Raw genomic sequence first — 15,581 nt, 5'->3', positions numbered from 1 at the left:
AGTTAAATTTACCACCACCACTTACATTACACTATGCCAATTAAGAATGAGTCAAGAGGCTACACATTTTGTATTTATGGTATAATGTTCCTGCTGTTCTAGTTCAATACTTAAAAAGCTATTCCAAAGGAGCACTGTTATAATGAAGTGCTCTGTCTGTCTGCATGGAATCCCATGCATTTGGCCTACTGTGGGCATTTTGTGCCAAGAAACTAGCCAAGCAACAGCTTTTGCCAGATCCTTGCCCAGCAGCCTCAATCAGCTAAGGTTGTTTAATAGCTCAGTGTGCTGGTAGAATAAGCCTGGCCACAGCTGGAGACAAATGTGGCAAGGAAATTAAGTGTACACAGCTTAAAGGTCTGTTGGATTGACCTACTGGAAAACATTAGATAACAGATGTTTTTCACATACAAGTCATGTGATATGCTCAGTCAGCTTTATACAATCAGAAATTTATTAAATGCAAATTCGATACAATCAACTGGTGAGGAAACCATCATAAATACTAAATGTGGTCAAAGAAAAGTCTTCAGCATTTTTAGAGAATACACACAGAAGGAAAATAATGCACAGGCTTATAATAACTTTTCAATGTACAATTATATGTGAATAGTGCTTTCTAAATACACGAACTTAATTAAGTACCAAAGAAACTGCCAGCAATAAGGTGCTGAGTTCAGTGCATTGCTTCACTCATTATTTCAAGTTTATTTAAAGTAAAGTTCTTCTCTGGGTGCTTTTCCTCAAACTACGTAGGATCAATTTCAAATTGCCAGAATACTATAGAAAATATACTTCAAGTACATGCTCGCCCTAGCACAGTGCTGATAAAAGCACTTGGGAGAGGAGCAATTTGTCATTGCAACTGCTAAACTCCCATACATTGCACTGGAACATTTCTCTAAAGGCCAGGCAAGACCTGTGACCCTTGGTCCTTGGAAGACACTGTCTTCTCCCATGGCCAAGGGTGTCATAGTGTACAAAGCTTGTCTGACCTGGTTTTAGATTCCTGCCACGAGCCTGTCTGTTGGGGTTCTTACATTTACTGAAATAATATTGCATAGGAGGTAGGGATGTCTCATGACTTAATAATAAGGGACTTTCTGTCACTTACGTGAGAGGTATAAATAATCTGCTAAGTGACAGCATTTCTCAAAAATTAAATACACACGTAATTAAGTTACAAAGTAATATCTGACCACTGCTATTTTATAGTGAAAGGGCTGTGAGAGGAATAACCACTCATCCAAATCAAACAGGTAATGCACATTTCAGAGGTTTTGGTGGTTACGTTGAGTTTATGACATCATAGGAACAGATGGTAATGACAACAGCAAGGGCGATGGAGTGACGTGGAGTTTTAAGTCATTCCTGGCCAAGGGATTGTGGCTAAGAGCAAGGCATGGAATGAAATGGAAATCTCGCCATTGTCCAAAATGTAAATAAGTAAAATGCTGGCAACTGCACCACAGCAACAAAAAAAAAAAAAGAAAAAAAAAAAAGAAAAAGTTGTCGAGACATCTGGAAGTATCTGAAAAAAAGGTTTTATATACAAATTTATGTGTGAACAAAAAGAACCCTCTTTTAAGAACACCCTGACCCAGCATCTCAGCGTGTGGTTAAATCCCACTCCACGGGTACGTCCTTCTGAGGCTTTAACGTCATCATAAGACAGCCAGTAGCTGTGAGGACCGAGAATGCAGTGCGTCCTTTAGCACGCACAGGGGAACCTTGCGTGTGACATCCGTAGACGAACTATTGGAACATTTTAAACAACGGCAGTATTGTTGTTCTGCGACAATTAATGGCTTCATCGACATACCCCCTCTTCGTTCCCCACGCACTTTAATATCTTGTTTGTGTAAAACATGTACAAAAATTAAACTGGTTGTTCCGGGAAAAATAAACATTGTTCAAGACTGGAATCGCGCCCGTTTTACCCTCTCGTTACTACATAGGGAGAGGTTTGGCTATCGGCCAAATACAACACTCAAAGAAAAGTATTAATTCCTGTGCAGACGGCAGACATGGGGGGCAGGGAGGGGAAGGCAACCCTCGAGTTAAATAAAATAATAAAAAAATGCACCCAAGCCATTTCAGCTGGCTTTTATACTGATTGGGCAACAAGTAAAAAGGCTGTCTCCTCATTCAGTGCTCAAGTCTTTCAGTTCTCATCCAGTTCACAGAATATTTTATTCTGAAATTTATAAAAAAAGAAATCACCCTCCACAGTGCGTACGAGGAACACTTTTCAACCCTTGGAAACAAACTTCAGTGCTCCGGATAAAGTACGATCCCTGGCAAGGCTCTGCCAGGCAACCAACCACCACCGTGTGGCTTCACCCTGCCACCGGGCCGAGTACGTCCATTTCCCGGGACCACGCCCGATTAGTGTCCCTTTACTTCAACACCAGTGCCGCTTCTGTGCCATCTTTCTTTCGCAGGTAGAGGCCGTGGCTGAGGTGGTACTCCCTCCGTAGGTAGGCGTAAAAATAATCGGAAACCAGTAGGATCTGCGGGTAAATAAAAGAAGCAATTAGCGCTTGTGTCAATAGCTGTGGTGGTCAGATTTTAGAACATCTAAGAGCAGATGCAGGTTCGGTTTGTAACCCTTTGAGTTCTGCACTATGTTCTGGTTCAGGGGTTCCCCCATATTGGAATATTTAAAAGCCAGAAGTGGGAGTGATAATAAAAATTAACTATATGACTCAATCAAGGTAGCAAGTATTGGCCAATCTACATGTGTTAAATTTATAGATTATTTATGCATTCATGTATGGACAGGAAGGTTCAAATGAAGTAGCTTCAATTAAAGCTCTGCAAAAAGAACAATCGATTAACAGAATGATGAATGACGTCATACATTCACCCCAGTACAGAGATCTGGGCCTAAATTAATCATGTCTCTTTTGCTTTCGTGCTCGAAGTGTGCAGGAAATGCCCAGACGTGGGTCCTGGGCTCAGTGTCACTGGATTCAAGAAAGCCTGGCTGATGAGGGGTGATGCCCCGAAACATGTCCCAGGATGTTTGTTTCCGGTCCAGGGAGGACCTGGCATGGTAGTTCTGGCTGGACTGTTTCCATGAGGCACAGGGTCAAGACTCATTTGCATGTGGCTGGGTCTAAACTGGAGTGACATGGTGAGAAAAAGAGCAATGGATTTAATCCAGATCTATTGAGTGGGTGTGAATGTTAGATCTGCTCTGCATTCCCTCCATCATCTGTGTGTCTTTTTCAATTAAAGCTCTGGCAGTGCTGGAGGAGAATGTTCTTCAGGGTTCAGCCCTAACACTAATTATTTCTCCAAACTGAAGTGGTGGAATACACTGAACACATCCGTCCTGCATTACATCAATCATGCACTGGAACACTGACAGAAGATCCAAGAATGCATATAAGACACAACTTAAACAAGCATTTACAATGCAACGGTTTCGCCTTTGTAAAAGTTGGAGCTATTGGCATTGTAAATGACAAAAATGTTATTTATGTGTTGGTTTTGAAAACAGATAAAAAAATGGCATTGTAATTTACATTGCCAACAGCTTAATCTCTCGCAAATGTAAGACCTATTGTACCCTACTGGACGAGCTCAGCAGACAGCAATTACTACCACACACACACACCCAGAGCCAGCCACACACACACACCCAGAGCCACACACACACACACCCAGAGCCACACACACACACACACACCCAGAGCCACACACACACACACCCCCAGAGCCACACACACACCCCCAGAGCCACACACACACCCCCAGAGCCACACACACCCCCCAGAGCCACACACACATCCCCAGAGCCACACACACACCCCCAGAGCCACACACACCCCCAGAGCCCCCCCCACACACACACACACCCCAGAGCCACCCCCCCAGAGCCACCCCCCCCCCCCAGAGCCACACACACACACACACACACCCCAGAGCCACACACACACACCCACACACCCACATACCCAGAGCCACACACACCCAGAGCCACACACACCCAGAGCCACACACACCCAGAACCACACACACCAACACACCCAGAGCCACACACACCCAGAGCCACACGCACCCACACACCCAGAGCCACACACACCCACACACCCAGGAGAGCAAGCACAGCAATCCTCTGTGACTCTCTTGCGGATGCCTTTGAGGAAAAAATCCGTAAAATCCTGGCAGGTCTGCAGGACCCACGGAATTCCATCACTGAGGAGGGAGCTCCGGAGGAGATGGCCAGTCGACCCCTGCAGAGGGCTACCAATCTCTGTCAGGAAGCTCCGGCCACGTCCTCCAGTCGACCCCGACCAGATGAGCAGCCCCTCAGCCTGGGAGCTCCGGCGGCAGAAGCCAGTCGACCCCAGCTGAGTAGCCCTCCTTTCTTTCTTTTGGATCAGGCCCTCAGCTTGGGAGCTCCGGCGACTGCGGCTAGTCGACCCCAGCTGAACTGTTCTTCCCTCGCAGCCCCTGATTCGGCTCCCTGCTTGGGAGCTCCGGCAATTGTAGCCAGTCGACCTCTGCAGGGTAGCCTTCTTCTTCTTCCTGTGGAGCCAGCTCTCAGTCTGGGAGCTCCGGCGAGTGAGGCCAGTCGACCCCAGCTGAGTGGCCCCTTCGTCCCCACCTTGGATCAGGCTCTCTGCTTGGGAGCTCCGGAGACCGTAGCCAGTCGACCCCAGCAGAGGAGTCCCTTTTCTCCTTCCTTGGAGCCAGCTCTCAGTTTGGGAGCTCCGGCGAGCGAGGCCAGTCGACCCCAGCTGAGTAGTTTCCCCCTTCCATCCCTGAAGGAGTTCGGCGACTTAGCCCTGACGATTTCTTCAGGTTCGCCTTTGGATCCTCTCCCTCCAAGACTATGGAAGGTGTTTCAAGAGGACCTCTCCCAGCCCCTGCACGCCATCTGCTGTCAGTCATTCGAGACAGCTACTGTTCCAAGCTGCTGGAAGAAGGCAGTGGTATCTCCGCTTTTAAAAAAACCTACGCTCGACCCTGCTTGCCTCTCTAACTACCGGCCAATTTCCCTGCTCCCTTTTCCGGTTAAAATTATGGAAAAGCTGGTCACCCGCGCTCTGTCCAGCTTCCTAGAAGGGAACAGTTGGTTGGATGAGACGCAATTCGGCTTTCGCCCAGCGCATGGGACGGAATCCGCGTTGGTGACCGTGCTAGACAATCTGCGGGCGCGAGTCGACAGTGGTCGGGCAGCATTCTTGGTGCTGCTCGACATGTCGGCCGCGTTCGACACGGTCAGCCATCCCACCCTGATCTCTAGGCTGGAGGAGTGCGGGGTCAGTGACAAGGCCAGGGATTGGTTAATCTCCTATTTGGACTGCCGTCAGCAACGGGTTTCGTTACCCCCCTTCAGTTCAGAGGAGCGGAGAGTGGGACAAGGAGTACCTCAGGGCTCGGCCATCAGCCCCATACTCTTTAATGTCTACCTCCGCCCCCTAGTCCAGCTCATTAAAACCTTCGGTATCTCCGCATTTAATTATGCGGATGATACCCAGCTGGTTTTTTCTCTGGAGGGACAGGATGCAGTTACACTGGAGACCTTTCACCGGTGCATGCAGGCGACAGCGGAATGGCTCCGGTTGAACTCGCTACAGTTCAACGGAACAAAGACGGAGGTCTTACACTGTTCCACCGATCGAGTTCCTCGCGATCTCCCAGTAGACTTCTGGCCTCCGTCCTTCTCAGAGACGGTGTCTGCGGCACAATCAGCGCGCAATTTAGGCGTCACTTTTGGGCCTAACCTGCAGTTGGATCTACATGTGAATAAGACCTCTTCAACATGTATGATGCTGATTCGCATGCTGCGCAAGGTCCTTCCTCTCCTCCCTGTGCAAGCCAGACCAGAAGTAGTGCGTTGTACCATCCTAAGTCGACTTGACTATTGTAACGCACTACTTCTGGAGGCCCCGGTAACACTCCTGAGCAAGTTGCAAAGGGTGCAAAATATTGCTGCTAAACTTGCCCTTTCTCGCCCCTACCACAGTTCTTCTACGGCAGCACTGCGAGAACTTCATTGGCTGCCAGTTCATCTACGGGTACGCTACAAAGCAGCGTGTATTGTGTTCAGGGCTATTCATGGCCTGGGCCCCATTCCCTTGCGGCGAATGTTTGCCTGGTATTGTCCATCTAGAGCTTTACGCTCCTCGTCATCCAGGCTACTGGTAGTTCCACGATTCCAGAGAGTGAGGATGGGGGGCCGCTCTTTCAGAGTAGCGGCAGCCAAACTCTGGAACTCTCTGCCTATATCCTTGAGAAGCCTTGGAGATCTCTTATCCTTTAGAAAGGCTTTAAAAACTTATCTTTTTCCCAGGATAGGCTGAGCTACTGTTTTCATTGAGTACGGGTCAAAGCGCCAGGATGCCCTTGGTGGTGACAGGTTGCGCTATACAAGTATGCCACAATACAATACAATACACAGCGAGGGGGCAGGGAAGCAAGCACAGCGAGGGGGCAGGGAAGGAAGCACAGCGAGGGGGCAGGGAAGGAAGCACAGTGAGGGGGCAGGGAAGGAAGCACAGCGAGGGGGCAGGTAAGGAAACACAGGGAGGGGGCAGGGAAGGAAGCGCAGCGAGGGGGCATGGAAGCAAGCGCAGCGAGGGGGCAGGGAAGCAGGGCAGCCAGGGGGCAGGGAAGCAAGCGCAGCCAGGGGGCAGGGAAGCAGGGCAGCCAGGGGGCAGGGAAGCAAGCGCAGCCAGGGGGCAGGGAAGCAGGGCAGCGAGGGGGCAGGGAAGCAAGCGCAGCCAGGGGGCAGGGAAGCATGCGCAGCCAGGGGGCAGGGAAGCATGCGCAGCCAGGGGGCAGGGAAGCAAGCGCAGCCAGGGGGCAGGGAAGCAAGCGCACCCAGGGGGCAGAGAAGCAAGCGCAGACAGGGGGCAGGGAAGCAAGCGCAGACAGGGGGCAGGGAAGCAAGCGCAGACAGGGGGCAGAGAAGCAAGCGCAGACAGGGGGCAGGAAAGCAAGCACAGCCAGGGGGCAGGGAAGCAAGCACAGCCAGGGGCAGGGAAGCAAGCACAGCCATGGGGCAGGGAAGCAAGCACAGCCATGGGGCAGGGAAGCAAGCACAGCCATGGGGCAGGGAAGCAAGCACAGCGCCCCCTTGTGTCTCTTCCACAGAACAATTCGTGGAGAAGTCGTCATGCGCCTAGGCCCTGGGGGAGCTCTCCCTAATCTTGACATTGCAAATAAAAGAAACGACAGCAATCTCGCTGCAAAAATAAGTGAGTGTGTGTGAGAGTTTGTGTGTGAGAGGGAGCGAGTGTGTTTCCATCCGTGGCTGATAACAGACAGCACTGTTTGTGCACACCTAAGGCGGGTAATAGCATACTAATCGTGTTCTTCATCATTTCAAAGTGTCGAACTCTGATTCGAGTGGAAAATTGCACCCCTAACCAGATGCCTATGTGCTAATGTAAAGTGATATTTTTTTTTCACCTTGGTGTACAAATCGGAATTTTACACCATTTGCAATGAAGGTACTCATCATGATTTTACCGAATGAACATTTATTGGCAAACAGTGTGGGCGTGCAATTTGAGCATGGGCAAATAACAAGCGTAATTTCAGTCTTGATTTAAATCCGTTTCAGGCACAACAGGGGTTTTCATCGGAAACAGAGTTAGCCCCTAGTTGTGATCAGGGGTCAATAGTAGTACTGGAGTCACCGACCTCTGAATTAGTGATTCTGAAGCAAATGATTAAACCCAGGCCTCCAGTGCAGTTTTCCTTCGTCTCTTTGAGTTATTTTATGTGTTTTCAGTAGGTCTGTTTGAAGTGTTCCGCTGCATTTGTAATCTGTGACTCTGTGGCACTGAGACTGATTTATTTCCTTTTAGTTTACATATCAAAAAATGATTTTACTGCAAGCAGGAACCGAACCAACAGCAAGCACAAAGTCAATCACGACAGAATGTCCCACTAAAAAAGCAACGCACAATCCTCAACAGGCTCAAAACAAGTGATGATTATATCGAAGCTGTAATCAAAAAGTGTTAAACGAGGGGTAATGTTCAATGGGGAGGGGCACTATGGCAAATAAGGTGATACAGTCAACAACGAGTATAGTTAGTCAGGTGGGCGTAGAAGCAGTTCACACCCCCTTTCAATATATGTGCTGGCCAAACTAGCAAAATGCCAAATTTCACCACCACTCCCTCACCTTTCACCTCTAACACCGGGACGTGCCCAGGCAGGAAGTGGATCTCCACCATTCCTCCGCACCGCCGCTCAGCACAGTGTATACTTTGGCTTGTAATCCTCAACCTCTGCAGCACTACGATCCAAAGCACAAACAAACCAGTCCTGCAGCCCTTATTCTAACTCCGTTATAGCAGATTTAGGGACCAACAAGCAACACTTAAGAATGGCGCGGCCAAAAAACATGTGATCCGAGAAAGCAGCGACCTCTGCAACTGCATCATGAAAAATGATTACTCATCCAAACACAAATGCAGCACACAGTAGAGTACAGCGCATGAAAACATTTCCAGCTGGGAGGTCTGCGCAGAGGAAAATGAGGCTAGGAAAAGGCTTGGTGCTCTGCCAACTCAGTGCTTTCGGAGGTGCTCACCTCTTATTCTTTTGTGGCTATTTCCCCTGAAGTGTTTCCGCTGAGGCTAGTCACGTTGCTGGATTCTGAGAAGGCTCAACCCACGATAGGTAAACGACGTACATACCGGTGCCAAGATACCTTTAACACGACAGTCACCCAAACATAATACCGTATTTGGCAAAGGTCGCTAATACTCGGCGAGCAAGCGTACACCCATCTTTCCACTACAGAACACTCCAGGTTCACGTAACCTGTTAGGCACGTCTCAGTTCAGTTTTACTTGGCATCCGAGCGGTATGTACTTTATGCGTCAGTGTCGCAACTGACACATGATCGTGAGTAAAATTAGCGCCCCACGCTCTCGTGCACACCTAATGCTGCTGAGTAGAGTGAGAAGGAAGCACGTACATTAGGAACTCCCTGCAGGTGCCAGTTCGATTAGTCACTGTCATAATTTCTTAAACTGAGGTATTAAATAATTACGAGCTCCGCCCTGCAGCACTGCCTTTAGAAGCCAAGAACGCAGCGGGTGCGATGGCCCTGTTTCTAGCATTTACGTGCTCTAGAAACCCAGAGAAGCCCTGTCACTGCCCGCAAATTGCTATCAAGCTAGAACTAGTACACATTGGCTATTGCAGGGTAACTTGTCTGCCCTTAAACACCCGAAAGTGACAGGCGCCAAGGTCGCTTGGGCGCCGATTCATGAGACACGCTAATACTTTTTGGGGGGGATATGGGGGTACAGGATACCATTAAAATGATAGCATACAGTGAGTAATGAGAATACAGAGAACGGGGAGAGGAGCTTATGAGCTTCTTGCTAGTGAAGGGGACAGTTGCCGAACTGCACTCTATTATTGGAACGGCCCCCCTTCGTTACCTGGGTGGGGGTTGTAATATGTGCTTTGTGAACATCACCACTTTACAGGGGTCAGCTCCTTCCCCAGCTCGTCCAACTCCAAATTCCCGTAGCGGACCTGCAGAGGATGCATCGGCTTCTCTTCCACCTCAGTGAGGCTCAGCGGTCCACTCCACGCGGCAAGTCGAGCGGCATAGTGGGCAACGGGAGGAATACACAAAGAAAGCACTTCAGAAAAACTCAGGTCCCGGGCCGGCAGCCAATCACAGCGGGGCCCGGGGAATGACGTCACTGGGGTGTCCCGGGCCGGCAGCCAATCACAGCACGGCCCGGGACATACGGCATCAAGGGGCGGGACTTAAAAAAAGAGTCAGAAACGCCCACGATTCGCGTTCTGACCGGGAGAAAGTGATTGACGCTGATGTCTTCCAATGGCTAGCCTCCATTTATGGAGCTAGCCAATGGAAGAAGGGGCGGTTTCAAGTCCCCATTATTGCGATAACATTAGATTTCGCCCTGGGTGGAGCAACTGCTACGCAGTTGCTCTGGCCAGGTCGAAACCTAAAAAAGGGTATAGAGCTTTACGTTCCAGAATCAACAAGGGAGAGTACACATGTTAACATAAAACATCCCTTCTTAGATGCTGATCACGTCTATCATGTACCAGAGAACACCTAAGCTACTGCCACATCAAATACGTTTACTGTTTAGACTAGTTTCTTGTCTGTCTTTCACCCAGCCCTTGACTACTATCTTGAACCTTGTGTCAAGTTCTTCGATTGTTTGCTCAACTTTGCAAACTTCATAATTCATGCTTGTAAATTTTTTTCTTTCAAAACTTGTTCTTGAGAGCTACATCCTAAAATGACAACTTCATTGGCAGGCATCATCACCTCCTTTACAACTTTGACTCATGTAAGTAGTTTCTGACTAGATTTCTGTCCGTTTTCAGAAACAGATTGAGATTTATGCGTTTAATAAGAACGGTTTTCGTCTAAAAATATCTTTTAAAGTACTGCCTGATGGTACCTTTTAACACTGCATGTTTTCTGACCCATCTTTTCTCTTTGGGATTTTTGGCTCCACCCCAACTCCAACCACTCTTCTGAAGATTGCTTTATTTAACTTGTGCCCTCTTTTGTTAGGAAATGCACAACTGTCATGGTACAGGCTAACGGTTGGCTCCAAACTCCAGTCCCGGGTGTGGAGGGTGGCATATTTAATGGCGCATCAGCAAAAGGTACCAGAAACGCAGTCACATACACACAATTGCCTCACTTGTGTCACAAAGGAAAAGTTACTCGCCTGTAATCACAGTTTTCTTCCAGGGGAATCTTCATCAAAATCATAAGCACTGATTAGTACTGCCCACATGCAGGAGTCCCGGAGCACTTTTCAAAATTATACATATATGTATATACAACTTTATAGAACAGTACTTTACATGTGTATTTGCAGCCAATAAAAATGCTACAAATGGGCAGATGTAATTGAATTTTCATCTTAAAAGGCCAATTACATAAAAATGAGTCACTGATAAAAAAATGACAAATAGAAAATCTTTCACAAACCTTTTTTAAAAGGAAAAGGAAGGAAAATGTGTGACATGGTAGCCCATAGGCTGCAATGTAAAGTACAGGGGAGACAAAGTGGCACTGTGCCTTTAAGAAGTTCACAATTCCCCTATAGCCCATCATGCCTCATAGGAGACAGTTAAGTCACATCATGTTTACGTAAATTAGAGGATCCTGGGTGAAACATTATTGAGAGCTGTAGTAGTCCATGTTGAGGTGGTGGGAGGGTTGCTTGTGATTCTGATGAGGATTCCCCTGGAAGAGAACTAGCATTAAAGGTGAGTAACTTTTCCTTCTCTTCCAGGGGAGCCTCATCAATAGTCATAAGTTCTGAACAGAATTGCAAGCCCATCTCATAAATTAGCAGAAAAGAAATAGAAACAGCTCGAACATTCACCCGATGAGGTTCCTCAAAGAAGGCTGCCCTACTTGAGTAGCTGCTCCGGAGTCTGAATTCAGACAGCAGTGTCTAGTAAAGGTACAAACAGATCGCCAAGTAGCAGCTTTACATATTTCTGAAATGGAAAATTTCTAAGAAGAGTTATTGTAGCAGCCTTTCTGTTATATCCTGTCCCCTTGGTTCGTTCCTGACTTTCCTTCCCCTCCCGTCACCTTTGGTTCCACCGTAGAATCCTCAGATGGAGGCTGCTTTAGAATGTTGGTAAGATTCCTGGCCAGTCAGAGGTGCGCCTAGGACTGGCAAGCTGAAGGTGTAAAGTTCTTTACTTTACATTAAAGATATTTGAACTCACTTGCTGCATCCCTCCTTACTTCATTTTACCAAAGGTGGCGGGAGGAGAAGGGAGGAGGTCAGGAACAAACCAAGGGGATAGGATATGACACTTTCCATGTGTGGAATGTGCTTTATATCTACCAGGTTGGGGTTGCCTAGCCATCTGGGATGAAAGAATTATACAAGAAACTATCCATCTAGAAACGGAATTGTTTGAAGAAGGTAAACTTGTGATTGTTCTCATTACCATTATGCCCACACAGGTAGCCTTTCAAAGGTGTCTCAGACCTGCCGCTGCCGCATCTGCGCACAGTTTTTACTGCCATGTCGATCATACAAGTGCCCCCACTTGCAAGCCCCTAACCTTCCCTTTCCTTACATGTAAGACACCCCTCAGGTAGGTCCAAGGTAGCCCTGTGTGCAGGGTGCAGTGGTAGGACATGTACTAGTGTTTGTGACTTGTCCTGATAGTGAAATTCTGAGCAATTCGGTTTGTACTATTGATAGACTATCTGTCCCGTAGGGTAACATGGGAGTTTATTTGTAACATCTTACACGTATAACTTTTCATTGGGACAAGATAGAGAAATGGGGTTTAGGCTCTCTAAACTCAGAATTTAATAACACATCTTTTAGTAAAGATGCTTTTTAAATTGTGTGTTTGAAAATTTCACTTTTAAGAAAGAAGGCTTTTTCTTGTTTAGCCATTCTGTGTGCCTCTACTGGTTTGTGCATTGACTGTGTGGTTTTGGAGTGACAGGGGCTGGGGTTGTGCATTCACTGTAGACAGCCACAAGGGGAGTTGGAGTGTGTCCTGCCTTTCCTGGGTGTCTCATAGTTGGGCTGAATAGGTCTGGTCTGCATTTAGAGTGGTGGGAGAAGTTTTCACTAGCACCTGAATAGGCAATGTCTCCTCTGTACAATGCTGTCTTCACCTCCTGTATTAAAGCTGGGTCAGAGAGGACAGAACTGGTTTGGACTGAGCGGAGACACTTTTTGCCACAAGAGAACATAGGAAATGTGGTATTAAATATTGGGGCCCAGACCCCAGAACTTTAGAGTACTTCTGGACTCAAGAAGAACCTCTGCCAAGGAGAAGAGCTCGAGAACCCGGAAGGAGGAGTACTGCCCAATTGCTGTGTGGATGCCCTGCTGGGTTGGCCTACAGTGGCTACTTCTGCCAAGGAGAGGACAAAGACTGAATTGTGCTGTGTATCCTGCTTGAAGAAGAGCTCCAATGGCTTGGTGTAGAACTTGCCTCCTGTTCTGAAATCTCGGGGACGCAAAGACTTCGTTTCCTCTGTCCAGCTGCACCTGGAACTGTTGTTTCAGCTACCATAGATGTAAAACGCAACACTGACACCAGCGAGCGATGCAGCGAGCTGCATCGAAGTAGTGGGCACCGCTCGGAAAGTGCACGACACATCGCCGACTTTAACCGCAGCCCCACCTTGCACCCCATCAACTCTGACACCGTCACCGAGGCCGCTGTCTGCATCAGAGCCGAGGCAATCGCTTGTGACGCTCACGACGCACCACCCCGACTTGCACCACAGCCCTGACCTCACCAATGCCGGTGCTTCATCATCGCGGAGCCGAGATCTGCCATGGGTGACCTCCGGAATCTATCGACCCCGCATCGTCGTAAGGAACCGATGCATTGCTGCCAACGCGACAACATCTCTCCGGCAAGAGTAAGAAATCAATGCCTCACCGCTCGTGTCTCGCAGTAAAGAACAGATGCTTCATCTCCCCTGTGGTTGCAAGGAACAGACGCCACCCAGTGACAATGTCTCATCACCTCCCCAATGCCATGCTCCGTGGTTGATTTCATAGTTTGCCAAGGTACTGTTAGGGGCACTGTGGCTTCCTGCCCAGCCTGTGTATGGCGCGGTTGGTGCTGTACTTTGGAATTTTCATCTGTCACAACGTCATAATAGCCTCAGAGGGAGTTATTTGTTGCTACATGCTTTTTTTGTGAATAACCTATTTTTGATGATATCTTGACATATTTATGGTGGATTGTTGTCGTTTGGTCTGGTTTTGGTTTAGATAAAGATTTCCTATTTTTCTAAACTGGTGTGGTGTCCATTTGTAGTGTTTTCACTATATTACTGTATGTGTGCACAAATGCTTTACACGTTGCCTCTGAGATAACCCTGACTGCTCGTGCCAAGCTACCAAGGGGGTGAGTAGGGTTTGTGTAAGGGCTTAACTCCCTTACCCTGAGTAGAAGCAAGGGTCCCTACTTGGACAAAGGTGCAAACCATTGCCAACTAGATACCCCCATTTCTAACAGGCAGTGAAACTCCTTCCAGGGAACTACCCACATGGAAATCACCTTTATTGGACCTATGCATTCAGAGTGATTAAACCTGGCCAAGGCGAAAGAACCAGGTCACAAGACTATTTTTCCCTTTTTTGTTGCAACAAGCCCTGTTTTTCTGGTCCTTGGTCATGAAGAACATAGGAGCTTATGACTACCTATGGATAAAACCATCTCCTGCATCAGGAACTCTACTGCTTAATTGAGAAACTCAGCTACTCTGTAGGCATGGATGTCCCAAACCTCTGCTTAATGGAAGAAGTGGGCAAGTCTCTCTTTCCAGATGTAGCATTGCAGGTCCTCTGCACTGAGTGGTCAAGACTGCCTCTCTGCCACTACCACCATTGCTGCAACTCTGGGAAACAGGTCTCAATTCTCGCCGGTGACTCTGGAGACTTCTACCACAAAGTTGGGTCAAGCTTCTCCTGTGAGTAGTCACTGCTACAGTCCCAACAATATCAGACGGGCCCATCTCCTCTCTTTTAGGTCCAGATCTCACACTATGCAGGTGGCACATATGAGGCATAGCCCCATCTACCCTGCAAATGGAAAGTCTTGGAATAACTAGAAGAGTAGGTGGAAGCCCTAACTCACTTGACACAGGATGTAGAAGAAAAAACTGAAGTACCATGACACATGGATCTCAAAAAGCAAGCCTCGTTAGAGGTCCAACCACAACTGTCTTGCTGGGCAGACAACATGATGCTGGAGGCTCATAGCACTACGCATATTATCAATTTAACTTCCCTGCTGATCCTGTTCTTAGAGATCTTCCCAAAACAACCATACGGTTTCCAGAAGTCCTTTCTAGTATCTGTGGTTTGTGTCCACAGTACCTAGTCAAGCTTGGATTCTCCTGTAGCTGTTCTGCCCCTTCAAGGGTAGCAGTCTCTAAAGTGAAAAGATCAAACTCATCTAATCTGTTATACCAGCAGCAGTTGGATGAGGAGTTACCAAATTCCTCTGGATCCTCTGTGATCGGGCTGCAGGTTTTACCTCCACACCGTTCTTAATTCTCAACTGTGTCTTATTGACTGCTGTGAGAGTAAAGGTAAAGGCCTACAGCTATCTCAGACTCCTGTGCAAGCACAAAGGCCATAAGGCCAACCTCCTGGTACCAGCTTGTGCTGTCAAGTCATGGGTCTTCAGTACCTGGCGTCTTTTGCTGGCTGGGATTTTGATATAGGTTTCCACACAGATCTATTTCTCTGGCCTCTTCCGCATAAGAGTGCTCAGTTGGGATGGGAGAACTGGACACCGACTAATAGTCAGTCAAAGCACTTTATCCGATTACTTAAAATCATAAAAGACAATATAAACAATTCATAACAAATATATACATTCAATCATAATTACAATTGTCATACAATATACAAAGCGTAATAAAATTCCATGATAAAAAAATTCTATAAAATCTTAATAATGAATAAAAGTCAGATAGGGAAATTATGAACAGCTGATCTTTTGGCGTTATTCCGTACAGCAGCCACTAAAAAACTAGCAACACCAAAAATGTCACGAGTACTGCTTAGCAACTACAG

General features: G+C 47.6%; 1 protein-coding gene across 1 annotated transcript in view; it reads right to left on the bottom strand.

Annotated features, from left to right (window-relative positions):
* Window positions 1–436: 436 nt before the first annotated feature.
* PIGU (phosphatidylinositol glycan anchor biosynthesis class U) overlaps window positions 437–15,581 on the bottom strand; it is a 169,452-nt gene continuing 154,307 nt past the window's right edge. Inside the window, exon 12 of the mRNA XM_086932287.1 lies at window positions 437–2,513. Within this exon, the coding sequence (XP_086788413.1) occupies window positions 2,400–2,513 (114 nt within the window). The 3' untranslated portion in view covers window positions 437–2,399. The remainder of the gene's footprint in view (window positions 2,514–15,581) is intronic.

Source organism: Lissotriton vulgaris, chromosome 7 (assembly GCF_964263255.1).
Source record: "Lissotriton vulgaris chromosome 7, aLisVul1.2, whole genome shotgun sequence".
Lineage (NCBI taxonomy): Eukaryota > Metazoa > Chordata > Amphibia > Caudata > Salamandridae > Lissotriton > Lissotriton vulgaris.
This window is presented reverse-complemented; position numbering and strand designations above follow the sequence as displayed.